Here is a 25,787-nt window from a genome sequence, read left to right on the forward strand (position 1 = left end):
TTTTTTTTTAAGTTTTATTTATTTAAATGATCTCTGCACCCAACGTGGGGCTTAAACTCACGACCCCGAGATCAAGAGTTGGATGCTCTTCTAACTGAGCCAGCCAGGGGCCCCTATTGTTGCGATTTTAGAGTTCTTTGTATATTCTGAATATAAGTTCTTTGACGAATATGTGGTTTGTAAATATTTTCTTTCACTCTGTAGCTTCTTTTTATTCTTCTAACAGGGTTTTTGGCAGATCGAAAGTTTTTAATTGTGGTGAAGTCATTTCTCATTTCTTCCTTTTAAGATCGTGCTTTTGGCGTAAAGTCTGAGCTTTCTCTGACTGAACAAGTTCTCCTGTGCTTTTTCCCCAGAGTTGTACACGTTTACATTTCAGTCCATGATCCACTCTGAGTTAATTTTTGTACGAGACTGAAGTCAAAGTTCACTTATTTGCCCATGGATTTCAAACCACCTCTTCATAACACACCGGTCCATGGGATTTTCTTCCAACACTGTTGCTATCCTTTAAGATTTCTTTTTCAATTAAAAGATAAAAATGATGGGACTAATATGTGTATATAGTTCTAAAAAGAAAGTGGTGCTACCAGGACTTTAATGAAAAGCAGCTGTCTCCCTTTCTACCCTCTCCTCATCTTCATTTCCTGCTCTCAGGAGAACCCACTTTCAGCTCTTTGTTCGGTATTTAGCTCCGTTGTTCTAAATGATATGCTTCTATTGCTAGTTCTTGATTTTTTGGTTTGGGATAAGATCTGTGGTTTCCTGATATGGCAGATGAAGACTGCACTCCCTGTCCTTAGCCTCCCACGAACTTCTCTCCTCACCTCCTCTTTCCTCCTTCCAAGTTACTCATAATCACTGTTTTCATCATGTCACCATCACTTTGACCATGCACAACTCCCCAGCCCACGCTGTTATGTTAAATGTCGTTGCCTCTACTTCTTGGTGAAGACATGGGCAGCCCCGTGACTTATCTGGCTCTTCTTGGGTAACATAAGTCCTCCTCTCACTTGAGTGTATGGATGCAGGATCTTGATTTGAAGTTGGGCTCCCCCTCCTCAAGCTCTGGCCTATTGTAGGGCAAAGATTGGTGTCAGCAAAGGGATTGTAATTGGCTTCTCCTCTCTTTTTCCATCTACCACTTCTGTTCTTAAAACTCCAGGGAACATATTTCAAGCTCTCTTATGGGTCTTTTTATTTTTATTATTTTTTTTTAGTGTTTTTTTTTTTTTTTAAATTCATTTGAGACACACAGATACAGAGAGAGAGAGAGAAAGCATGAGCAGGGAGAGAGGCAGAGGGAGAGGGAGAAACAGGCTCCTCACTGAGCCAGGAGCCTGATGTGGGGCTCGATCCCAGGACCCTGGGATCATGACCTGAGCTGAAGGCAGACGCTTAACCATCTGAGCCACCCAGGTGCCCCATTTTTATTATTTTTTTAAGATTCTATTTATTTATTTGACAGAGAAAGACACAGAGAGAGAGGGAACACAAGCAGGGAGAGTGGGAGAGGGAGAAGCAGGCTTCCTGCGGAGCTGAGAGCCCGATGCAGGACTCGATCCCAGGACCCTGGGATCATGACCTGAGCCGAAGGCAGACACTTAATGTCTGAGCCACCCAGGTGCGCCTCTTACGGGTCTTTTTAAATGTCTCCCTTGACTTGATGTGAAATAGGAAGAACGTAAACACACCCCCCTCTTTCAGGCTCTCCAGAAATTTCTCTAAAAACCCTTTCTGATCTCCATCTCCTGACCCATCTGTAGCATAGATAAGGTTGGGATGAAGAGTTGTGAAAACTAGTTTCCTATCTCTTCTAATTTGGTCTTTGTGTTTGTAATTTCTACATGGCAGTCTCCTGTACGTCCATTTTTGTTTTTTAACAGTTCTGAAGCCTCAGCGGTAACTTCCATTTTTATATCCTATATCAATATTTACAATGTTATGAGCATTAAAATAATATTCACAGCTGTATCACACAGTGTACTATCATTATATTTCCATTGTCATTCAGCTTTTTATTGTTGGTTACTCTAGCTTCATCATAAGTCTTGAAGTTGGGTGGTGTTAGTCCTCTAACGTTGGTCTTTTTCAAAGCTCTTTGGGCTGTTCTAGTAGCTTTTCTATGTGAATTTTAGGATTAGCTTTTCAATTTCTATAAAAGAAATCACGCTCAGATTTTGATTTGGTTGAGGTTGAATCTATAAATCAATTCAGTGGGGATTTACAGCTTAACAATATGGAGTTTTCCAGTCTTGAACATAGTCTATTTTCCACTTCAGTTTTCTTAATTTCTCTCTGCCATGTTTTGCTGTTTTCAGCAGATAAGTCTTATACATTTTTAAGTCAGTCTCTCAATACTTCATATTTTTCATGACTTTAAACATTATTTTTATAACATTTCAATGACCAATTTTTTATTGCTTTGTATAGACATACAGTTGATTTTTATATATTCATCTTGTGTCCTGCCATGTTGCTAAATTCACTTATTAGTTTCAGCAGCTTTTTTGTAGATCCTGTAGTTTTTCCATATAGATGATCATGTCATCTACAAATAAAGACTTACTGGATGTTAAGATGCCTTTTATTTGTTTTTCTTGCCTTTTTGTACCTGCTAGAACCTCCAGTATAATGTTGAATAGAATAGTTGGTGCGGACCTGCTTGCCTTGTTCTTGATGTGAGAAGGGTAGCGTTCAGTATCTCATAATTAAGTATGATGTTAGCTGTAGGTTTTTCATAGATGCCTTCTATCAGATTGAATTCCCTTCCAGTCATAGTTTGCTGAGAGTTTTTATCAGGAATGAATTTTTTTGGCATCCATGGAATTGATAATATGTTTTTTCTTTTAGTTGGTTAACATGGTGAGTTATGTTAAATTAATTAAAGCAATCTTATATTCATGGGATAAACCCTTTGTGAGAAAGTTTTTTTTTAAAGACAATTTTAGAATAGTTTTAGATTTATAGAAAATTTGCAGAGATAGTACACACCATTCCTATGTATGCAAAACTGTTCCCTTATTATTTTTTTCCCTTATTATTAACATCTTATGAGTTTGGTACATCTAGTGAACCTGTATTGCTACATTATTATTAACTAAAGTCTGTACTTTATTCAGATTTCCTTAATTTTTACCTAATGTCCCTTTTCTGTTCCAACATCCCATCCAAGACCAGTGCATTACATTTAGTCATGATATCTGCTTAGACTCCTCTTGGCTGTGATGGTTTCTAAGACTTTCTTTGTTTTTAAGAGCTTGGCAGCTTTGGGGAGTAGTGTTCGGGTATTTTGTAGAATGTCCCTCAGTTGAGATTTGTCTGATATTTTTTTTCATGATGAGACTGGTGATATGGAATTGGGATATGAAATTGGAAGACCACAGAGGCCAAGTGCCGTTCTCAGGGTATCAACATGAACTATTACTATTCATGTTAATTGTAATCGATGCTTTTGCTGACCACCTGGCTGAGGCAGTATTTGTCAGCTTTCTCTGTAAAGTTACTCTTTAAAATATTTCCCTGTGCAAAGGTTTTTAACTACAAATTAAATTTCCTTATAGATATGAAGCTATTGAGGTTATCCGTTTCTTTTTGAATGAGCTTTGGTAGTTTGTGCCTTTCATGGCATTTGTCCATTTCATCTAAGTTGCCAGATTTATTGGGATAAAGTTGTTAATATATTCCCTTATTTTCCTTGTAAGATTATATATAGACTTTGTAGTGATGTCACTGCTCTCTTTTCTGATAGGAAATTTGTGTCTTCTCTCTGTGTATAGATACATCAATCTCAAAGAACCAGTTTTCTGTTGCATTGATTCTCTGTTGTTTACTGTTTTCTAGTTCATTGCTAGTTCATGCACTTTGCTCTTTATTTTCCGTTTCTTCTTTGAATTTCATTTGCTCTTCATCTACTTTCTTAAGGTTGAGGCTGAGGTCACTGAGTCCTTTCTTCCATCCTAATCTGTGTGTTTAGTGCTGGTTTTTCCCTCAAAGTACTGCTTTAGCAGTGCCCCATAGATCTTGGTATGTTGCCTTCATTTTCATCCTCTTAAAAATAGTTTCTAGGGGCGCCTGGGTGGCTCAGTTGGTTAAGCGACTGCCTTCGGCTCAGGTCATGATCCTGGAGTCCCGGGATCGAGTCCCGCATCGGGCTCCCTGCTAGGCAGGGAGTCTGTTTCTCCCTCTGACCCTCCCCCCTCTCTCTCATTCTCTCTCTCTCAAATAAATAAATAAAATCTTTAAAAAAAAATAGTTTCTAGTTTCATGTTTGATATCCTCTTTAACCCATGGTTTATTTTGAGGTATGTTATTTAGTTTCCATATATTTGGGGGATTTTCCCTATCTTTCTGTTTTAGATTTCCAATTAATTCCATTTTTCTTGGATAACATACTCCAAATGATTTGTACCCTTTAAAATTTTTTGAAACTTCCTTTTTATGACCCAGGATACGATCCATCTTAGTAAATGTTCTTTGCTTGAAATGCACGTGTATTCTGTTCTTGTTGGGTGAAGGGTTCTACAAATGCCAATTTGGTCAAATTGTTTGATAACATAGTTCAAGTCACCTGTACCTTGTGGATATTTTGTCTAGTCTTTTCTATTAATTTTCAGGCAAAGGGCATTGAGATCTCTGACTGTAATTATGAAGTTGTCTCTTCCTGTTCTATCAGAATTCTATCAGAATTATGGCAGTTCTATCAGAATTATGGGAAGATTGGTTATATTCCCCTCCCCTCCCTTTGTTCTCATTGACCTTTATTTAAATTTGATAACTCATACTGTTTTTAATGATGGGAAATTTTTTTTAATGCTTTAAATATCCTGATCTATTCTCTCTCATTTTTTTCTTTTTAAAATCCTATTAGATGTTGAAACTTTTGTCTCTTTCTCTTTGGCTCATTTTTTCCTTCTTGCTTTCTAGATTTCTGTTCTTTTTACTTTGTTCTCTGAGAAAATTTCACCTTGTGTATTTTTTTCCTTGTACCTATTCATTTATTTAGCCCATCTATTGAATTTCTTTTTCCAATTGAATAAACTTAAAATAACACAAATTTATTGTCTGTCTTAAGGTTCTGGAGGTTAGAAGTCCTAACATCAAGGTGTTGGTGTTTTTTCAAGAGGCTCTGGGGAGGAATCTGTTACCTTGTCTCATCTACCTTCTAGAGGCTGCCTGCATTCTTTGGCTTGTGGCCCCTCGTTCCATGTTCAAAGCCAGCAGTGGACCATCTTCCAAGCTGTCTGACTTCTGCTTGCATTGTCCTACCTCCTTCTCTGACTCTCACTCTCTTGCCTTCCTCTTCTAAGGTCCCTTGTGATTACATGGTGATAAAATTGGGCCCACCCACGTCATTCAGAGTTATCATTCCGTCTTGAGATCTATAATTTAATCACATCTGCAGATCCCCTTCTGCCATGTAAGGAAGGAATCCACAGGTTCTGGGATGTGGACATCTGGGGTGGGGAGTGGGGAGATGGTTATTACTCTGCTTATCACACCAGTAGTCAGATTTTTAAATTTTAACATGCAATTTGAGAAGTCATTAGATTCTTCATGTCCCTCTAAGAATATTAATCATACTTTCTATGTGTGTGTCTTATTACCACTGCCCACCTCCCCTGGTTGTGAGGGAATAAGGGATGCTCTGCTGAGGGAGGTGCATTGGTTTCTGGTTTTCTGGGTGTTTGCATCCTCACTCCCCTGACTTTGTAGTTCAGGTCCCTGTCCTCACGTCTCCTTCCTGGAGGCAGATGCCTGGGCTCCCCGGTGCTTGGTGGAGACCCGGGATGGGAGGACTCACCTGGCCGTTCTTTTCCCAGAATGCCAGCCAGTCATCCAGCTTCCAGTCCACACCGACTCTAGGCTTTGGGCATCCTCAGGGCCGGCTTCTGGAGCATCTTCGAGAAACATTCTGGGCTTCATTTCTTCCATCTGCCATATCCACTTTCCAGCTATTTCTCACATTCTTCACGATTTCTGGTCTGCCAGCGTGTTCATTCTTGTTTCCCAACGTCACTTGGGAAAATTTAAAAATACCTCTTTTACGATTGATGATGATTCGAGATTGAAAGGAAGGCTGCAGTCTTGTACTCAGTCTGTGGTGTCAGCAGCAACCCCCCTCGGGTCCTTCAGCGCGTGTGTCCCCCTGGACGCGTCTCTCTGCTGTTTGTCGCCCGAGGTGGCTTTGGATGCCGAGTGACTATAGACATAAAGAACCTTGAATCATATCATAGGACAATTATTCTGTTCTCAATTCTTTTTTCATTGTTCTGATTTCAAGGAGGTAAAGCCACAGTTTTGGACTTGAATATTTTTAATGTCAGGTTTTAGCAGAGAAGTTAGGCCTTGGCCTGAAAGCCTTTTTGCAGGCAAGAGTACCCAGCTTGAATTTAATAAAATTGTCTATTTTGGGGGTGCCTGGGTGGCTCAGTCAGCTAAGCGTCTGACTCCTGATTTCGGCTCAGGTGGTGATCTCAGGGTCGAGGGATTGAGTCCTGCATCTGACTCCGCAGTGGACGTGGAGTCTGCTCGAGGAGTCTCCCTCTCCCTCTGCCCCTCCCCCAGTCAGGGAGCACCACCCATCGTGGACTACTGCATGAGTGAGAGAATCCTATTTTGTTGAGCACTGGTTACACTTTGGGGTCTTTAAAAAAAAAAAAGACAGAAACTGGTATTATTCTAATAGGATACAAAAGAACTCTCCAGGGTACTATGCCTGGGTGTGCTCTTGACAATATTTTAATGAAATCAATTTTATTCAAATAACTTCAAAGATTTTTCTTTTGAGAGAGAAAAAGAGAGAGCAAATAACTTTAAATGAAATGTTACGTCAAAGATGTAAATTGAACACTAGTGCCACATGCCATAGAGACTGTAACCAGGAGACTAATGATGATGGAAAATACACAATTTTTTTTTGAGAGAGAGAGAGAGCGTGTGCGCGCCACTGGGCAGAACGTGCCCTCCTCAATACCCATCACCAGGCTAACCCATCCTCCCACCCTGAAGGCCACCTTCTTTCTTCCTCTTCTTGTCTAGCATTCCTTACCTTATGGAGGCTACCTTGAGGCCGTCTCAATCAGTAGGTGAGTGGGAGTGGGGAGGCAATGCCTTTTGTTTCATCTTTGCTGCAGAACTGGGTCTTTCATTTGGCTTAGAGAGTCTCAGAATGATTTGGAATAACAGCCTGCTTGTCTTCTGTTCTTTGGGACAGAGAAGCAGTTAGGTTTTCTCAATGCGCTGGGACCCCACCTCTGATCTTTCTCTCTTCCCTTGTATCTTTGCTTACAAACCAGGCAGTTCTTGTCTTTCTTATAATAATTTGCTGGATGCACCAAGAAGGGCTCATGTACACTAACATTTTATTTTATCCAGCTTTTTTCTTCAGAGCTACTGGTATGCAATATGCTTTCAAAGGTATCATAGGCAACAGTTTCACTGAATGTTTTGCCATGACCTGACCAGGGTCAGCGGCTTTCACGCCTCTTATACCTGCTTCTTCCTCATCACTGGCTGCCCACTGCGTCAGCATCCCAAACTTGATGGTGAGAACACCCCACTGCTGGCACTAGGTTGTGTTAGGTAAGAGTAGTTAATGTTCCACAGAGACTCCAAAAAACAGTGGTTCAAAAGGTAGAAATTAAGAGTGGGCTGGAGATTCCTCTTTAGGAAATGAGCCCTAAATGGCTCACATCACTCCCACTCCCAGCCTGGCAAGAGCAGAGTCTGATGGCCGTACCTGGCTGCAAAGGCTGGGGAGGGAGAGGGAAGCTGGAGAGCCACATCCTACCTGTGTCCATATTCCTGGGGAAGAAAGCAAGCGTGGGTTTTGGTGGTTAGCTTGTGGTTTCTACCGCGGACATCTACTACACGTTTGTTGAGGAAGAAAACATCTGTTCTGTCTCCCACTGACCTCTCTGTAGGGTCCCACGTAATTCGTTTCCGTTAGAGGGTGGCCCACGCCCATGCCCACACTGCCAGTGGGAATGCATATTAAGGTAACTTAGGAGTTGGCAGATGTCTTCTGTCGGGGGTCAAGTGGTAAATCCTTTAGGCTTCGTGGGCTCGGCCCCTGTTGTAGCCATGTGACTCCGTTAGAAGCGGCCATAGACAATCTGAAAATGAATGAGCAAGGCTGTGTTCCATTAAAACATTATTTGGCCTGCAGGCCATACATAGTTTGCCGAGCCCTGGGGTGACTCACTGGGAAATCAATTTAGCAGTATCTGTCGAAATTAATAAAAATGTTTATGCATTCTCAGTGGCTTCATTCCCAGAAATGTATCCTAAGGAAGTAATTTAAGCAATAGCCTATTCGTCCATCTGTTGCAGCACTGTCTAGAGACATGAAAAGTCAGAAGTGAAAATAACCTAATGACCGGTGTTTGTTTATAGATATTTGTCAATAGTAGGATACTGGTTAAGTAGATAATGGTACATCAAATGGGATATTATGTAGCTATTCAAATGCATTCACATGGAAATTATGTAGAAACAAAAATGTTCATGGTATGATGGTTGAGTGGAAAAGAAAGACACCAAGTTGTAAGTATAGTGTGATGACAGTTTTGCAAGTCGACATCTGTGTGTAGCCCAGGTTAAAGGGTAGTAGGATTATGGGCGATATTTTCCTGTTTTCAAGATTTTCTTTAATATTTGAATAAAAGATGTATTTAATAATGGGAAAATTGATGGCCCTCAAGAAAAGGTATACTTCCTTCTTTAAAGAAATTGTGCACCACATTTTTTTTTAAAGATTTTATTTATTTATTTGACAGAGAGAGAGAGAGACAGCGAGAGAGGGAACACAAGCAGGGGGAGTGGGGGAGGGAGAAGCAGGCTTCCCGCGGAGCAGGGAGCCCGATGTGGGGCTCGATCCCAGGACTGAGCCCCCCAGGCGCCCCTGTGCACCACATTTTGTTCCCTGTTTTCCTTGGCCCCCGGGAAGCTCAGTGCCAGATGCGAAGGACCAGCACAGGGACCGTTGACGTGCATGCAGCCGCCTCACGCTCCCCTCCTCCCCTTATGTCAGGGCCACCATGTATCCTCGTTCGCTTGGCAAAGGGGCAAGCGAACTGCCCCAAGACAGTCCCGTGTCTGTCGCTTTAGTTTAGTTTTTAATAATGCCCTCCTTTTACTCTTGAAAGTTCTCTTGTTTGGATGAAAATCTATTGTTTGCCTAGTGTTTGTGGCTTTGCTTTTCGACTTCTGGTCCAGAAACACTGTATTCTGAATATGTGTGTTATTGTAAGCCACTTCAAAATTTCTGTTTGGAAAGAAGCTGGGTAGAAAAACAAACTAAGTGGGCGCCTGGGTGGCTCAGTTGCTTAAGCGACTGCCTTCAGCTCAGGTCATGATCTTGGAGTCCCTGGATCGAGTCCCACATCGGGCTCCCTGCTCGGCGAGGAGCCTGCTTCTCCCTCTAACCCTCGCCCCTCTCATGTACTCTCTCTCTCTCATTCTCGCTCTCTCAAATAAATAAATAAATCTTTAAAAAAAAAAAAAAAAAGAAAAACTAAGTAAAAACTTTGAAAATGCATCCAACCCCAGGCTGCCCATTGCCCACCCTCCCCGCAGTCTGTTGTATCTGAGTGGAGCACAGCTAGCAGACCCCAGAACCGAGGGTCCAGCTCCCAGGCTGCCATGCTCTCATCGAGGGAGAACTCAGCTCTTCTTTGACAAAGGGTGTCCTCATCTACCTGTAGCGGTACTAACTTTGACCTCTCAGACTGGCAGTGTGGAAAGTGTGGTCCTCTATAATAGTGAAGAAGTATTTTAACCAAAGTATCACTTAAGGACATAAGGACATAGCATTTGAGTGCCAAAAATAGAGGCAGGGAGGCCAGGAAGGTGGAGTGGGGCTGGGGCCCCCCTTGCCACCGCATTGCCTCCCAGGCAGAAAGGAGGGCCCCGAGGTCACTGCCTTGCAGAGTGGCCAGTATATATTATCTGATGATGAGATATATATATATCTCATATATATATGAGGTATATATATCTGATGATGAGATATATATATCTCATTTCATGGCCATAACAATATTGCAAGGAAGTGGTAACAGTAGAAAATAAAATAGTAACAATAATAATGTAACAGTATAGCAGTTGCACTTACCGAGTACTTACTATGGGGTCAGCTAATGTACTAAAGACTTCCTACACATTTCTCATGCGGTTATTATGCCCCTTTTACAGATGAGTAAGTGGAGGCTCGTAGAGGTTAAGTGAGATTTTCTCAAGGCCACAGAGGCCGTAAGTAGCAGAGCTGGACCCTTTACCTTCTAGATTTTCACTTTATATCCTTAAGGAGGAATACTGGGGAACATTTAAAATGTACAAGAGCATTGGGAATGATTTATTTCCAAGATTCTTGATTGCGGGGAATCCGTAGCCAGCAAGTGGTTGCAAAGGGAGTCTGCATCTCACTTGGAAGAAGAAAATGCTGATAGGGCAGTGAGTTCTTTGGCTTTCTCATCCAGACTGTGCATGTCATTGCTTTTGTCCCCTCCTTCTTGGCCAGTAGCTAGGTCCCTGGGCAGATTAAGTTGTTAGAAGAGCGATGGTCAGCCAGAGATCACAGATGTGCAAAAGACGGCTCTTCCGAAGGCTTTGTGTCCAATGGCTGGACTCTCCACCGCGGCCCTTCCCAGGCGGCCTCTCTGAAATTGCCCTTTGGCAGTAGCTTTAGCCCCCGACTCCAGCATTGGGCTGCGATGATTTGTGGGTGGAATTTGCGAGCGTAAAGGGGTCCTGTACTGTTTGTTTCTGGGGCATAGTTTCAAAAGAAAATGGCATTTTATAGCCTGTATTAATGGGAAATTACTTTCCATTAGGATTCTGACTGATTTGCACATAATGTTTATAAAGTAAAGGAAAAATGTCAAGCATTTCACTAACAATTTAAAGCAAAGCTCACGGGACTGTGCCAGGAATGCATTCCAAGAACATTTTCTTCATCATTTCTTTCTAAAGAAACAGAAAAGAGGGAGATGAAAGGATGCAGGTCAATTAAGCAGAATCCATCGTGGGACTGAGATGGAATCTTTGATAATACACTTCTCGCTGCCTAAGAGAAAGAATAAAGTGAGCCAGGAGCAGGGAAGGGGGTGGGGGCGGTGGAAGTCACATCTTGAGATGATGGATTGCAGGCAGAACCAAGTTCAGCCCTGGCTTGGAGGACACACAGCCCGTCCAAGCTCAGGCACGTGGGGTCACCACGCTTCATCAGCATGTGCTGCTCCCGTGTCCCCAAAGAGATGACAGGGCCAAGAAAAGTCCCCCGGACTGAAACGTGTGCCTGCATTGTTCCCGGAAAACCCTCGGTTTTGAAGAAAATAGTGGAGGAGTTTGCAGCCTAGGCTCACACGTCTTCCCCGCCCCAGCTCATGGGTATCTGGCCCCTTGTTGTCACTTACGGAATTAGAAAAAGTATACTTTGCATTTTTTATCAACTCATTTATTTATGAGGTTATTTTTTCCCCCCATTTAAGTTCTTAAAGAGGGTGTCACTTTATATAATTACAACTTAGGGTTAATACGTTCCAGCTTGAGGTCGACTTTGAAAATATGGAAGGCTGAGGGTAGTGAACACGTGTGGGTTCCAAGTGTGCGCTACGGGCATTTCAGAGCGAGGCAAAATAAATCTCTCAAATGGCTTCTATGAAGACATTCTCACTCCCTCCAGGTATAAAAGAGACTTTTATAAAGTTCTTGACACTGCTAAGGGGCTCGGAAATAATGTCTAGAGTCTGAGTCGTTCCCCTCATCAGAGCAAAAATCTCTGGGATTACATTAGAAAATAAACATTTATTCAAAAGTCAAGTGTGAAGTTCGAAACTTGAAGAAGACGAGCACTTTGCAAATAGAAATATATGCATTTTTTTTTTTACCTAAATTTCCAAAGAGGAAATTAAAATTGTCACTCAGCAGGGGCAGCAATGATTGCTCAGTGGCCAGGTTGTTTCTTGCTTTTTCTTCTTTCCTTCCCATAGCTTTCTGGTTTGTTTTGCTCTCACCAGCCCTCCCCCCATATGCATTTCTCTACATTATCAGCCGTGGGCCGATCAGCACTATTGACAAGAGAGAAACAAGGAAACAGGAGTCCTACAGTATAGCTCAGAATCTGGCACTCATTAGCTGTGTGACTTTGGGTGAGTTTCTTAACTTCTCTGGGCGGATTTGAACTTGTCCCTAAATGAAGTGATTGGACTGAACACATTGCAAGTTTCTTCCCCTCTCAATGCTATGGCTGCTGCAGTTCTATTTTATGAGTATTTAGCATTCTTAAAAACTTGAGAAGTGCACAGATTGAACATTTTATATGTTCTCTGTTTAAAAAAATATTTCTTTAAAACGATGAAATGTGAGCTATGATTCTTATTGTTGCTCAGTAGCCACTGATTCAGGAAAGGGGAAGAGTCCTTCTCTTATTTTTCATCCCCAAGGAAGCTTTAGAGGGAAAGGCTTTCTCACTGCAGGGAATGGCTTTCCGTAATTCTTTTAAACAGTCTGTAAAAAGAATTTTCGGAAAGCCGTAAGGTGTAACTTCTAATTTAGCAGTGGGAACTTTAATACCACATGGCTGAAATGATGGCATGATTTTATTATCTCAAATGCCGCCTATTTAAAAATTTGGATATTCTGCAATGATGATGCATTTGGTCTTTAGGTTAAAATTTGAAATGCCATCATCTCATCATCTAAATATTAATATAGGTACTTATGTTTTTAAAAAATAGTGTAGAAGTCGATGTTTCCAGGGATAACACATAGGGCAGCTATAGGGCACAGTCCCAGAGGACTTTATGTTTGAGTCCACGAGAATGACCCCCCGGAGTTGTCCCGTGGGTGTGGCCCAGCTGTAAACCCCAATGCCAGATTAGGGGATGAGAAACACTGGGGAAGCGTAGGAAAGCAGTGCCAGGTCAGACCTGGCACCAGGTGGCTGTCACTGGACCTCCACGACAGGTGCACAAAAGGGAAGAGGTGAGTCTATAGCCAAGTGCCGAATACTTGCCCTGTCCAAAGGGGCGCTGGCTGTCAGGAGCAGCTGTTTGTTGCCCAGGAATATGGGCCCAGAAGAGCCGGCCTTTCTGATTTTTCAAGAGAAGCCAGAAATCATATATTTGTTTACATGCAAGCTCCTGATTTTTAGATATTGGTAACTAAGCCACACTGTATGGAGCAAGGAGCAAGCCAAACAAAACCCATCTGTGAGCTTGAACTCCATGCCATTGGCCAGGAAGCCACCTCTGATTAAGGCCACAGTGTGTCTTCGGCTCTCCCTTCACTCGGAGCGCCAAAGACAGCCCACAAACACGGGACCTGGTGGTCCCAGGAAGCTTTTGAGATAACGTCTCAGGACAAGCAAGGCTGTGCAAGGGTGGGGGCGCACAAAGCTTACTGCTCACACCCATCTCCTGCAGCCCGTGTAAGTTGTGGAGGATTGGAATTCAGGTTAAAACAAATCACACATGCTTATTTTTATAGATTACAGTATAATGATGAAGTTTGAGTTTCCCTGACAAGGGATTTCAATAAAACACATCTCCTGTGGACACATACAGTGTTCCTGTTTCTAGAAAGACAGTTCGTAGGCTTTCACTAGACTTTTCATAGTAATTTAGTACTTTACTTGTCTTAGTTAGCTTGGGCGGCTATAACAGAATACCACAGACCAGGGGGCTCGAACAACAAACACTTATTTCTCCCAGTGCTGAGGCTGGGAGATCCGAGATCAAAGTGCCACCAGATGCTGCGTCTGGTGAGGGTCCGCTTCCTGGTTCACGGAGGGCCGTCTTCTTGTCCTGATAGGGCAGCATTGTCCCATTTAGGAGGGTCACCCTCATGAACCTAATCACCTTCCCGAAGCCCCACATGTCACTGCCCTGGGGATTAGGGCTTCGACATATGAATTTGGAGGGGATGCAGACATTCAATCCATAGCATTAACCACAGATTAAGGCATAAAATTTGCAGGTAAGAAAATCAGGGCCCAGGGGTGACCTAATCCAGAGCTAGAAACCAGGGATCTGAAGTTCCCATGTAGTTTATTACCAGCGGACAAAAATAGCATGTTAGCGGTGGTGAACAAAATGGTTTTCATGGTATTTATTACAATTCCGCACCAGCGCTGTGTCTGGGTCAGCTGAAGGGACGGTGTTTAGCTTCCAAAGAATTTTTCTGCGAGTGCTTGAGATTTTAGATCGGGAAAAGAGAAATTACAATTTGAACCAAAAATGTTCATTCTAATTCAAAAGAGATGGTATCTCATAGGTTGAGCGGGGTGCCTGGCTGGGAGGGAGTACGCACTCATTGAGTGTCTGAGAGGAGTCTGAACCGGAAATAAATTGGAAAGTGTGAATCCGTTCTGTGCCCCGGTGTGTTAAGAGGTGAACTACCCCGTCATCCTACGTTGCAGGCACGGCCAGGTCTCCCTCCAGAGGGAGGCTCGGGTCCCATTCTCGGTGGGGGTAACTCCACCTGTTAACAGGAAACTTCCTCTCTGCTCCTCAGCAGCCCCACGGGTGCGTGACCTTCCAGACTCCAGACCGGGAAGTGGGCAGAATGTGAGCCTACACGGCCCGGATGGGTGTCACCTGCCGGCCTCACCATTAGGTGGGCTGTGGGGTCACAGGGAGGCCCAGGTCCTGGCTCTCACTCCCTCCTTCTGGGTCTCAGTTTCCCCTTCGAGAGAATAGGAATTATCACCCTGACCACCCAGGGTTATTCTAAGATCACCTCGATCAGAGGTGCTGGGCACACCCGGTGCTGGCCGCCGAGCAAGAGCCCACCCCCTGATGGCTGTTCGTGCTACCTAACTGGTTATCTGATTTCTTAGCCTACAGCAGACTGGAAGCAGCAGATTAGGAAGGCCGAGGGACTGCTTCGGGAAGGCCCACTGACGGCAGAAAAGTGACAGGTTGCAGCCCAGCGACAAGGGAGGCAAGAGAAAGACTAAAAAAAAAAAAGCAGGAACAAAAAGTCAAAAGGCACAGCAGTCTGGGGCATTTACTAAAAGACAAAGAGCCTCCTCAGGTCAGTAGCTTCTGCAGACGCCATACCTCGTTCCCTGATAGGCATGCACGTCAACAGCAGTTTATGAATCACTTCTCTCTCTGTCCCCTTTCCCTTCCAAAAAATAGGAATGGGGGAGTGGGGGGCATCATAGCTTGCCTTTCAGTGGGGATGCTCTGTCCCGGGTCCCTCCAGGGAATGAAATCCCCAGAGTCAGGGCAGGCAGAGAAGAGTGAGCCAGGGGGCTCCTTTGAGGGTCTGAAAGGGACCCAAGTTTAAGTCCAGCAAAAGAGTGGCGATGTTTTCGTGCTACCGAGAGAAGGATGCCCCCTGTCACGCCGACCACTCCCTTGCCTCTCCCCATCCATGGCAGTCAGCACCAGGAGGAGAAATCCAGCTCTGGAGAACCAGCCCCCAGATCCTGGCACGTGGCAAAGGAAGCGGGGAGAGAGCACAGGAGTAGACCGGGCTGCAGAAACGCCAGGCTCATCGGATGCCACGTCCACTCTGGTGGCTAATCCACCACCCGGAGTCTACTCCTGTATTTGCTTTGTTTTTTTTTTGTTTTTTAATTGAAGCCTGAGCTGCTCCTTTGAAGCAGGGGCTCAGGCAGAAGAAAACAGGACAGAGAATAAGTACCCAAAGAACATCCCTGGAGTATGTGGGACCTGGGTAGACCTTTGAGGACCAGGGAGGGATTTAGGGGAGAATGCTCCCAAAGAGCATTGCAGGGCCTGGGAGCTCCCCAGAGCATGCCAAGCTGAGGACGCACAGGCTCACCAAGCCCAACTGATAGACCCCGCTCCCTACCCTCACCCCCACCCTCGGCTTGGGGTTGGCTCAGAAACTGAGTGGGGATGAACTCACAGGCTAATGATTTTCAGATCAAGAGCAGACTGTGGGCCCAGATGGAGGTCAAGTCTCAGCCTCATTGCTGAACTGCTTTGAACCTGTGTATGCCTTAATTTCTCCATCCATCAAACTGGGGGGAGTAAAGTACCAAAGTAAATCCACTGATGTCAGTGAGGCACTTAGAATTTTGTCCTGGCACTGAGGGTTATGATGTCATCCCCGTTGCTGACGGGGGCTGAGGACCATGGGACCACCACTGGGATGAGATGTGCGAGGCATCTCTGTATGAGTGCGTAGCCCTCTGCATCAGGGACTTGCGGAAACAGAAGGTGGGGTGGGGAAGGGCACTCCCCAGAATTTCAGTGTTGTGAAAATAGTAAGAGGGGACCCAATATTGTTAGGAGCTGGGCCACATTATTGCCGAGAGGGAAAGGAAATGTATTTTAGGGAGAACATGATTTCCCTACCCATTGTGCATTCCTGTTGCAGTACGTACTCAACCAGCCCCCTTGAAACTCTTGTGTTCTGGTGTCCTTTGTTTCTTTTTTTCTCCTAATGGTGTGGCTCAGAACTTGAATAATAAATATTCAACAGGGACACTCCCTTTTCTCTGTTAAAATAATCTTTGTTTCGGTGCTTTAACAAGGAAGTCTGTGTTTTTCCCACCTCTACTCTCATGTTACGTTAAGCCAGGTCTCGGGAGTAAGAGAAAATAAACACGACCGCTCGGCCAGGGCGGGCGGGCGGAGGCAGCGTCCTTGCTGGGCAGCCCAGGCTGGGGCTGGGGGCGTCAGACCGGACAGCACGCGCCTCCTCATCAGCCGCCGGGTGCACGGGCGGTCAAGGGGCAGCAGCCGCAAGACCCCAGGGGACAAAAGGAACGAGTTGTCCCCAGAGCTGGGACACTGGGGAGGACCCATCTTTCCTTACGGGAAGGTTTCAGCAGAAGTGCTGGCTTCCGGTCGTGGGAAACCGGGCCCCCGGGCACCGTGCAGGTGTTTGTGTCTGGTCTCTGAGGAGAGGCAGCCTGTTCTGCCTGGCCCTGTGGGCTCCGTCCATGCTGCCTCTGACTTCTCCTCTCTTGTGGAGAGGGAAGCTTCCTCTGTGATCACTTCGGGGGGCAGAAACTTTACTTCTCTTCAAGTGAACTGAACTTGCTTATGAGTCTCCATTTAGACCGGTGGCGGAAACAAGTTAATCTTTTTTCCATTTCTACTGTTGGCCAAAAAAAAAGAAAAAGAAAAAAAAATTAATCTTTTTTCCATCTCTTCTAATGGTGGAAAAAAAACATAATCTTGCCATTTCAAGGTAACTCGGTCTCTTTCAAGAGAAAGTAGACTATACATTTATTACTTGGTCAATTTAGGACTTAAACCCAGTCAGTTCCGTTGAGACTCCCCGTCAGGGCTGTTGGTCTTTCTCACAGACCTTCTCCTCCGCACGCCTCTCGCCCAAGACGGTGCCCGGATATCAGGGGACGTTGCCCAGATGTCATGGTGGCAGGTGAGGAGGCTGGTCTGGGTCTGAACTGCTCACACAGCTGAGATAACTTGTCACTCCAGGCCCGGCTCCGTGGTCCAAGCCTCTGGCTCTGGCTTGTGGGGTCTCTGCATCCTGTGTGCCTGCCCCCAGGCCATCTCTGGTCCAGCTGCCCCCCCCAGCACCTCCTCACTTCCTGGGGGGACTTAAGATTTGTTCACAGTTCATGGGGAGACAGGGGTGGCTCCCTCAGGCCCCTTCCTGCATAATTACACCACCCCACCATGTTGGTTCAGAGCACTTGGGGGACCTGCCTTCTCCCAGAGTTCCAGTGGGAAGTGGGGCCTAAGACCCCCCGCCCCGGGGTGGAATCAGGGGAGCATTTCAACCTTCTTGCCCACCCTCTTCTCTCTCCAGCCCCTTCCCGCCTCTAGAAAGAGCTTCTATGTCTTCTCAGGTGGCGGGAGACAGCCCTTCCCTCTCCGTGGCTTGAAATAAAATTTCCACGCTCCGCGTTCTTCAGATCCTGGTTCCTTGGACTCCAGAAGTCAGCCTATCTGTCTGTCTCTCTCTCTGCCTCTTAAATCTCATAAAAGCCTACCTGGCTCTGGCATGGGCCTGAAAGCCTGTAAACCTTGGCTTTGACACCAGTTCGCAGCTGAAATGGCGTGATTTTGGAACCTAGAAGTTGTAACATTGACTGCGTTGTTCATGTGCAGGGTCTCCTCTCTCCCTAAAGTAAGGGAGGCCACAGTTCCTCGGGCTGAAGGCCCCCGACAGCAGAAGTGACCCAGCTTGACAAACGCACTGGATGACATTCTGGGATATGGTCCTGCTTGCATAGTTTAGGACAGCCAGCCGAGCTCTGGTCGGCGTGGGTTTCCCTGGTGCTGTTAGAACTGCGTGTGGTGCTGGCGGAAGAGCCAGGTGCTCGCGTCTTACCCGAGTCAGGGGACTTTGGACTGCATCATCAGGCCACCCCACCGCCTCTCAGGAGAGACGCCATGTTTTGGGTTCACTTGCTGATGGAGTGTGATATGAGTGCTGGTCGCTTTCCAGCTCTTAGAAAATCAAAGTGGGCAGTGTGGCAATGGTCCCTTGCCTAGAATAAATGAAGTGCGAAGTGAGTAATGTGTCTTTTCCCTGATCTGTTCAGTGTGTGTGCCGGGAACGCACATTTATGTGCATGCAGCTGGTGGGTAGCGTGAGTGCGTGCCTGCCATTCAGCATTGATTTTAGTCACTGCAGGTAGGTAGCTTGCAGAGTCAATGGGAGGAAAAAATAGATGTAGTTAGACCCGTAGTCAGTGTGATAGCCCATAAAATGTCTTGGCAACCCTTAGCGGCGTCACAGATCATGTAGGAGGTGACATCAGCAGGATGGATCCCAGGCTGGGAGCCCTGGTGTCTGGTTCTGGCTTTGCCATTAGTCCTGGGGCTGTTAATGGCCTCTTGGAGGTATCACTGCCTCTTCTTCAAAAAGAGAACGGTCCATGGAAGACCACCAAATACCCTCATAGCACTAACATTTCATGTTCATGGAAATGCTTTCCAAGACGACCGTGTGGTTTGGCACCTGACTCCATCTCCCTCTTCAATGCGCCGGGAGTGCAAGACTTGCTAAAAGGATAGTAATCACTTTTATAGACCACATTAAAACAGGTATTCGTTAATAAAGTTGACTTTGACTCAACAGCCCAGGTTGGTATGGATTTTCAGTACCCCAACTCGCCCATCTAGGCATTGCATTTCCAAAGGAAAATGAAAAGTTCTGCATGCTAAACACTCCATTTCCCAATGCTCTGAAGCAACTGAATGTCGTTCTGTTCAAATTCAAGATAATGAACTGGACCTCCGTGTTGAAGTCCTTCCACGGCCATCATTAGGACAAAAGGAATATACAAAGTTGGGGTGGGATGGAGGTATGTCATGGAAGGAGCCATCCAAATGCTAGAAACATCACATACGTTCTAGAGACGATAGTGCATGTGGATTTAGGTTCTAAAAGGCTCATCTACCTGTAAGTTGCCACATGGGAAGGAGCTTCTTCTCCAGAGAGGGAGAAGTGGGTCTCCTCCCTTTCCCTACCAGCTGAAACTCCTCGACACTCCCAAGCTCTGGTTGAAGAAAGCAGAGGGAAGGAAGGGCCGTTCAGCGGGTGATTTACAACCTCCCTTGGACATTGGAGACACCTGAAAAATTTTAAAACTCCTGAGGCCCAGGTCCCACCACCAGAGCTTCTGATTTAATTGGCCTGAGGCGCTCACTAAAAGCAGTGAGCTTTTTCGTCTGCTGCCATGTTGAGAGCCACGATGACAGGAAGACAGCGGGGCCATCTCAGCCCCACTGGGGAACTTCACTGATAAACAGCCCGCAAGTGAAGGAGTGCCTGGCTTCCACTCCCACCCGGGTGTGGACAGAGTGCTGGCAAGGTCAGGAGCGGGGCTGGCACTGAAGGAGGGCCTCCCCGTCCGTCAGAGAGACAAACGGGTCCCACGCAGGGATTTGCTGCCCAGGAGGGGCTTCTTATTGGACCAACCAGAGAAATACCCAAATTTATATTCTCTTTACGGGAACATGAAAGATTTGGTGAGGAAGGAACATAATCTTTAGCAGAACTTGTTTCGACTCTCAAAAGTAGAGAAAGAAAGATGTTTCATAATCACAGAAAAAGGCAGTAAGAACAGAAAGCGTAAAATAGGATGGCAGAGGTGAGATGACATACACGGATATTTCAGTCCTGTGTGGGGATTCGGCTCGTCTTAAAGGACGTGGACTGTGCACCTGGCATGGTCTTGCCCTGGGACACTGCCTCGCATCTTTGCAGACCTCGCTCTGCTGGCGTGACGAGAGAAACTGGGCCGTGACGAGTTGGCTGTGGGTAGTGTGGGGGCCTCCCCAGTCTCCTTCTGGATGGCCTGTTCTGCCTTCTGGCTGTCGCCTCTGCCCGTGGGGTGGTTGCTGGGTAGACAGGGTGTGTGGTCTTCGTGGGGTGGGGCTTGGCTTCCTTCCAGCTCCATCTTCCCTGGGACAGTCATGTCTGCTCTGAACTCACCAGTGGTCCATGCCCTTGACCTCTCTGGGTCGGGCATCACCTCCCCTGGCTGGGGTAGCCTCTCTGCTCCTCATCCTCCTGCCTCAGCTCGGAATCATGAGAACCACTGAGGCCACACGTCCCTGTGAGAGGCTGTGGTGACCTGGACGGGGATGACCCCCTCTCCTTCCCAGGCACTCTTAGGTCACTATCATAAACTGTCGGAGAAAGCATTCTACATGCAGAAATCCATAAGCCAAGATAATTGGGGGCAAGTTTTTTCAAATCTTCAAACTCGAAGATTTTAGAAAATAGAAAAAAAGGTCTATTTTATAAAAGCTGACATGCTCTGATATCAAAGCCTGACCAGAATATAAAATGGGAGTAATTTCACTTTTAAATACAGATGCAAAATTCTTAAACAGTAACAAACCCAGTCTAGCTCTAGGATAAAAGTATCACCCACGAGTAAGTGGTTCCTCTAGGGCCTGCGGTGGTCATCACTCATTAAAAATATCCTAGGGCTGCCTGGGTGGCTCAGGCAGTTAAGCAGCTGACTCTGGATTTCGGCTCAGGTGCTGATTTCAGCGTCCTGGGATCAAGCCCCATGTCAGCTCCATGCTAGGGAGGGAGTCTGCTTGAGGACACTCTCTCTCTTTCTGCCTCTCCCCCTGCCTATGCAAATAAATAAATACATCTACGGAAAGAATATTCTAAAACTAATCTTAATATTAAAAAAATATGATCCAGTTAACATCAAAATGAGATTTTTTTTTTTTTAAGTAATCTCTGTGCCCAATGTGGGGCTTAAACTCACCGCCTGAAATCAAGAGTTGTATGTTGTACCAATTGAGCTAGCCAGGTGCCCCCAAAATGAGATTTTTATGGGGGGAAACTCAGTACAATGATACTGAAGTTTATGGAGTGGAGTGATTTCATGAGAACAGGAAATGAAGAACTTACCTTATTAATTATTTTTTTTTAAAGATTTTATTTATTTGAGAGAGAGAGAGTGAGAGACAGAGAGCATGAGAGGGAAGAGGGCAGAGGGAGAAGCAGACCCCCTGCTGAGCAGGGAGCCTGCTGCGGGACTCGATCCCGGGACTCCAGGATGATGACCTGAGCTGAAGGCAGTCGCTTAACCAACTGAGCCACCCAGGCGCCCACCTTATTAATTATTAACACTTACTTTAAAGCTACAATATTTAAAATGATACATCGTTACAGCTACCTAAATGCGTCAGTGGAAAAAATAGAAAATCCTGAAATACATCCAAGTGCACGTGATCATTAAATATATGATGAAGATAAAAGTAGTATTTGAAGTCAGTGGAGGAAGAATGGGTCCTTTGATAAGTTGTCTTGAGAGAACTGCTTCAGCGTCGTCAAAATCAATAATGCCTCTGTTTGCCAAAACTCAATGGAATTAAGAGTAAAAATTTTCACATGAAAAAATTAAATCATTCCCGGGATGCATTCAACTGAATGCATATAAATACATACATGCATATAAATATACATATATACATATAAATACATATATATACGTATGTATGTATATATGTATGTGGAGGAGAAAATAGGGATGGAAAGGTGGATGAGGTTAACTGTGCTGATTAAGATTTCTGTATGTATTCTCTATGTGCACCAGAAACCCCCTTCCCTGCCCTATCCCCAGGACATGCTCCAAAAACAAATGGAAGAAAACATGATAAATATAAAAAATATTTTTGACATTTTCTAAGGGGCTCCTAAAACTTTTAAGACAAAAAACAATAGACAAATAAATTGAGAGTAAAAGTTGAAAGTCTTGGAAAAATTTATGTCCTATGAATAGTAAATCCCCTTCTGAGGTTTACCTTCAGGTATTGATTGTGCATGTTTGTAAATAAACATGCATTGGGATGTTTTTCAAAGAGTTCTCTAGGAAAGCCTAAAGAGAACAAAAGAAAAAGAAGAAAAGAGTGAGAGGGAGAGAGAGAGAAGGGAAGGAAGGACCTTATCTATCCAGCGATATAGGAAGTGGGTTAAAGAAATTATGTCATACTGAGAGAGTTGACGGCTGGTCAGCAATTAAAAGTATTCTGGAAAGAGATTCACAATTATATGTATAGGAATGTTCTTTGATGAAAAGAATGTATTTATGTAAATACATACACAGATGTGTTCATCAAGATATCTGGAAGCTTGTCCACCAAAATGTTAGTTTAACATTGGTTGTCTCTGGGTTAGTGGGTTACAGCTGACTTTTCTCAGTTTTGCATACTTTTCTCCTCCCTTCCCTCCCTCCCTCCTTCCCCCTCTCCTTCCTTCCTTCCTCCTTCCTTCCTTCCCTCCTCCATCCCTTTCTTACGATTGCCAGGTTTTAGTTTTGAAATTAAAAAATAACTATTTGAAAAATGTTATTCTGAGAACGCCTGGCTTCATACAGTAAGCCCAGCATGTCAGGCTGGGCCGTGAATAGCTGGCCCATCCTCTCCCATGTCACACCTGCCTCATTCCAGCCTCCTGGTCACCAGCCCCGGGAGGACGTCCCGACCACCCAGGCCATTCCTGCTTCTTCCTGCTCTGAGCTTCTGAGCTTTAAGTGATTCCCCACCTCATCTGTGCCCTTTAAATGTCGCACACGCATTGTCCGGTGTCCACAAAGAAACCATCAGCTCCCTGAGGGCAGGGGTTGGGCCTTGGAATTCTGTGTCCCCCTCGGGCTCCGGGCTTTCAGGGAGGTGGGCTGGGCCTGGCTCCTCTGGAAGGAAGGGAGTACCAAAGGGAAAAACCAAAAGCCGTGGGCCCGGGAGGTCAGCGAGGGCATCCTCTGGCTGGGGGGCAGCTGGGACAGACATGGCGAGCCCAGCCCCTGGGAGCGGGGCCGAGCCCGCCTTGTGGGGAGGAAGGCGGGGGCCTGCTGTTCATGACCTCTCCGCTCCCTGCTCCTCCAAGGATAACGTGTCATGTTAACCCGTACTTTTTGTCTCCATATGATGTGGACAGGTTCTAACGTTCCCCTGGACCAGCCCTGCTGTCGTGGTCTCTATGATTTTGAGCCAGAAAACCAAGGAGAACTAGGATTTAAAGAAGGGGACATCATTACATTAACCAATCAAATAGATGAAAACTGGTATGAAGGGTTGCTACACGGGGAATCTGGATTCTTCCCCATTAATTATGTTGAAGTGATCGTGCCTTTACCTCAGTAAATGTGTAACTCACACTTTGGACATACTTTCATAACTGAAATGAATTCACACCAGTGTTCTCTCAGTGTGTCTGTGACATCCTTGTTCTTGGACCAACTTAATGACTTTTGTTTGTGCTTTCTCTTTGTAATGTATTTTGTATCTGTTTCATTTGTATAAATGATTTTCCCGTCTTAGCTACATGAAACTATAGTTTTCTTTTTTTTTTGCTTATTGTCCTAAAAGTCATCGGTCAAATAAATGAATGTGCTTCTTGTTGCTAAAAATAAATTGCAGTTATGTCCATGAATTGCCCGTTTATATCCCTCAGCTGCAACGGAATGCAAAATCTGAAACTTAAGAAATGCTAAATATTTTGTTTCCTGACATTACTGATGTCATCTGGTCTTTCCTTATGTTTTAGCTGACTGTGAATCGCCCAATAAATATGACACACCGTACCATGTTGGCGAAAAGCCTTGGTTATTCTTAATGTTGAGTGGACTTCTAAGTGCCAGTGTGGATGCGTGGATGCTTCTTCCTGAGTCAGCAGGTCTGAGAGTGGGCCTTCACTGTCCCCCGATTCGAACACAGCACACCCTCCTTCCAAGTCAGGGATAGAAGACTCTTCCATGCACTGCCAGGTTTATTTAAAGAGAGCTTAACACAACCTTCTGCTGCTGCCCAATATTGGGTAGGTATTTCACGCAGGTCCTGTTGGCATGCTCAGGACGGAGCAGGATCAGGAGTCAGGTTGAGTGCACGGTAACGAGACCGCTTGGGTTCAGAGAGCCAGCCCCTGGCCTCGCTCAGAGTATGCACTCATCGTGTACTTTGATCCAGGGGTGCCACAGCACTCACAGGGGCGGGTATCCTCATCGGACGGCTTGCCCAGGATCCAAGAGCCGGTGGTGTGAGAGGCAGAGTTTGAACTGCACCCCACTGCCCACTGAGGTGCCCACTGAGGTCACCCGGCTGGACCTTGCTTTTCACTGACATTAGTAACAAATGCCCAGCGGCCAGGTTGGTTTAAAGTGACCAAAACCAGACTTCTCAGTCTTCTGGGTCCTTGGTACATCAGTAAAATCACAACAACATCCTGGACATTTTTCCTCCTTTCTTTTCCCACCAGCTCCCTTCCCCGACATCTTCTCTAAAGCAGTTGTATATATAGCGTCCATAATAAAATAATAATAATGACTAACATTTGTTGAGTGCTTACTGTGTGTCAGATGCTACTGTAAGCATTTAAATGAATAAACTCAATCCTCATAACAACCGATTTTGCAGATAAGAGAACTGAGATGCAGCAAGGCTGAGTAATCTGTCCACAGTCACACGGTCACGAAATGCCAGAGCTGGGCTCCTGACCTAGGTAGTCTCCCTCCCATGTCTGTGTTCACCTCTCTCCCACGCTACCTCTCATCCTATGTGTTTGCCCCCACATACTCACAAAGTAGCTTTTTATACCCCATCAGCTTTTCGTCTCCAGCTGCCATATTTGAAATTTATCGAAGAGAAGTCCAGAGCCATTCTTAATGCCTGTAATATGCTTCCATATCTTGTTTGGGAAATAAACTAATTGCAGTTAACTGAGTTAATAAACAGTAATTGCAGTAACTGCAGCTAACTGTAACTGCAGTTATAGACCGGGGAGGGGGGGCGGTCTTGTGAGGTTTCAGTAAATGGCTCCCCTCTTTCCCTTGTGAGTTCGAAATAAACTGACATTAGTCAAGGGTTAAAACAGGTAAGAGCCAGTATGTAACCTGCATCATAAAAGGCTGTATCAGAATATGTAGCTTAGGATGAGAGCAGAAGCATCTGCTAACAGAGCCCCAAAGGGATCAGACATACTCACCTAGTCCAGTCTGGGAGGGGTGGACTGTCGTCACCCGCTCTTAGAGGGACAGAGCCTTTAACCATGGCTGCCAACGGTCAAGAATGCACATTCCCTGCATGCAGGCCAGCTTCCAAGGAGGGGCTATGGTACTCGGGCCCGGTTCCTAACCCAGACTCACAAGCACGGTAACTCAACTAGCTAGGATTATTTGGAGAAAATCGCTCCTCATAGAAACTGGGAGAATGGGGAAAAGGTATTTCTATCTGGGGAATGAAGATGAGCATAGTTCAAAGAAGACTCACATTATCAGAAGGCCAGTCAGACCTATATAAAAGGGAAAATGGAGTATTTATAAGAAATACCCTTTATAACGGTTTTTAAAATGAGTT

The 25,787-nt window shown here is 45.2% G+C and overlaps 1 protein-coding gene across 3 annotated transcripts in view; it reads left to right on the plus strand.

Moving 5' to 3' along the window:
* SH3GL3 (SH3 domain containing GRB2 like 3, endophilin A3) overlaps positions 1 to 24,019 on the plus strand; it is a 109,508-nt gene extending 85,489 nt beyond the window's left edge. For 2 of the 3 annotated variants that reach the window (XM_081831778.1, XM_081831779.1), the window contains one exon: positions 23,374 to 24,019. In XM_081831778.1, the coding sequence (XP_081687904.1) occupies positions 23,374 to 23,579 (206 nt within the window). In that variant the 3' untranslated portion in view covers positions 23,580 to 24,019. Of the gene's footprint in view, positions 1 to 14,842; positions 15,040 to 23,373 lie in introns of all 3 variants that reach the window. The other variant, XR_014148855.1, reaches the window with a different exon arrangement.
* The last annotated feature ends 1,768 nt before the right edge of the window (positions 24,020 to 25,787 follow it).

Source organism: Leptonychotes weddellii, chromosome 9 (genome assembly GCF_054177405.1).
Source record: "Leptonychotes weddellii isolate Sample4059 chromosome 9, ASM5417740v2, whole genome shotgun sequence".
NCBI classification, from domain to species: domain Eukaryota; kingdom Metazoa; phylum Chordata; class Mammalia; order Carnivora; family Phocidae; genus Leptonychotes; species Leptonychotes weddellii.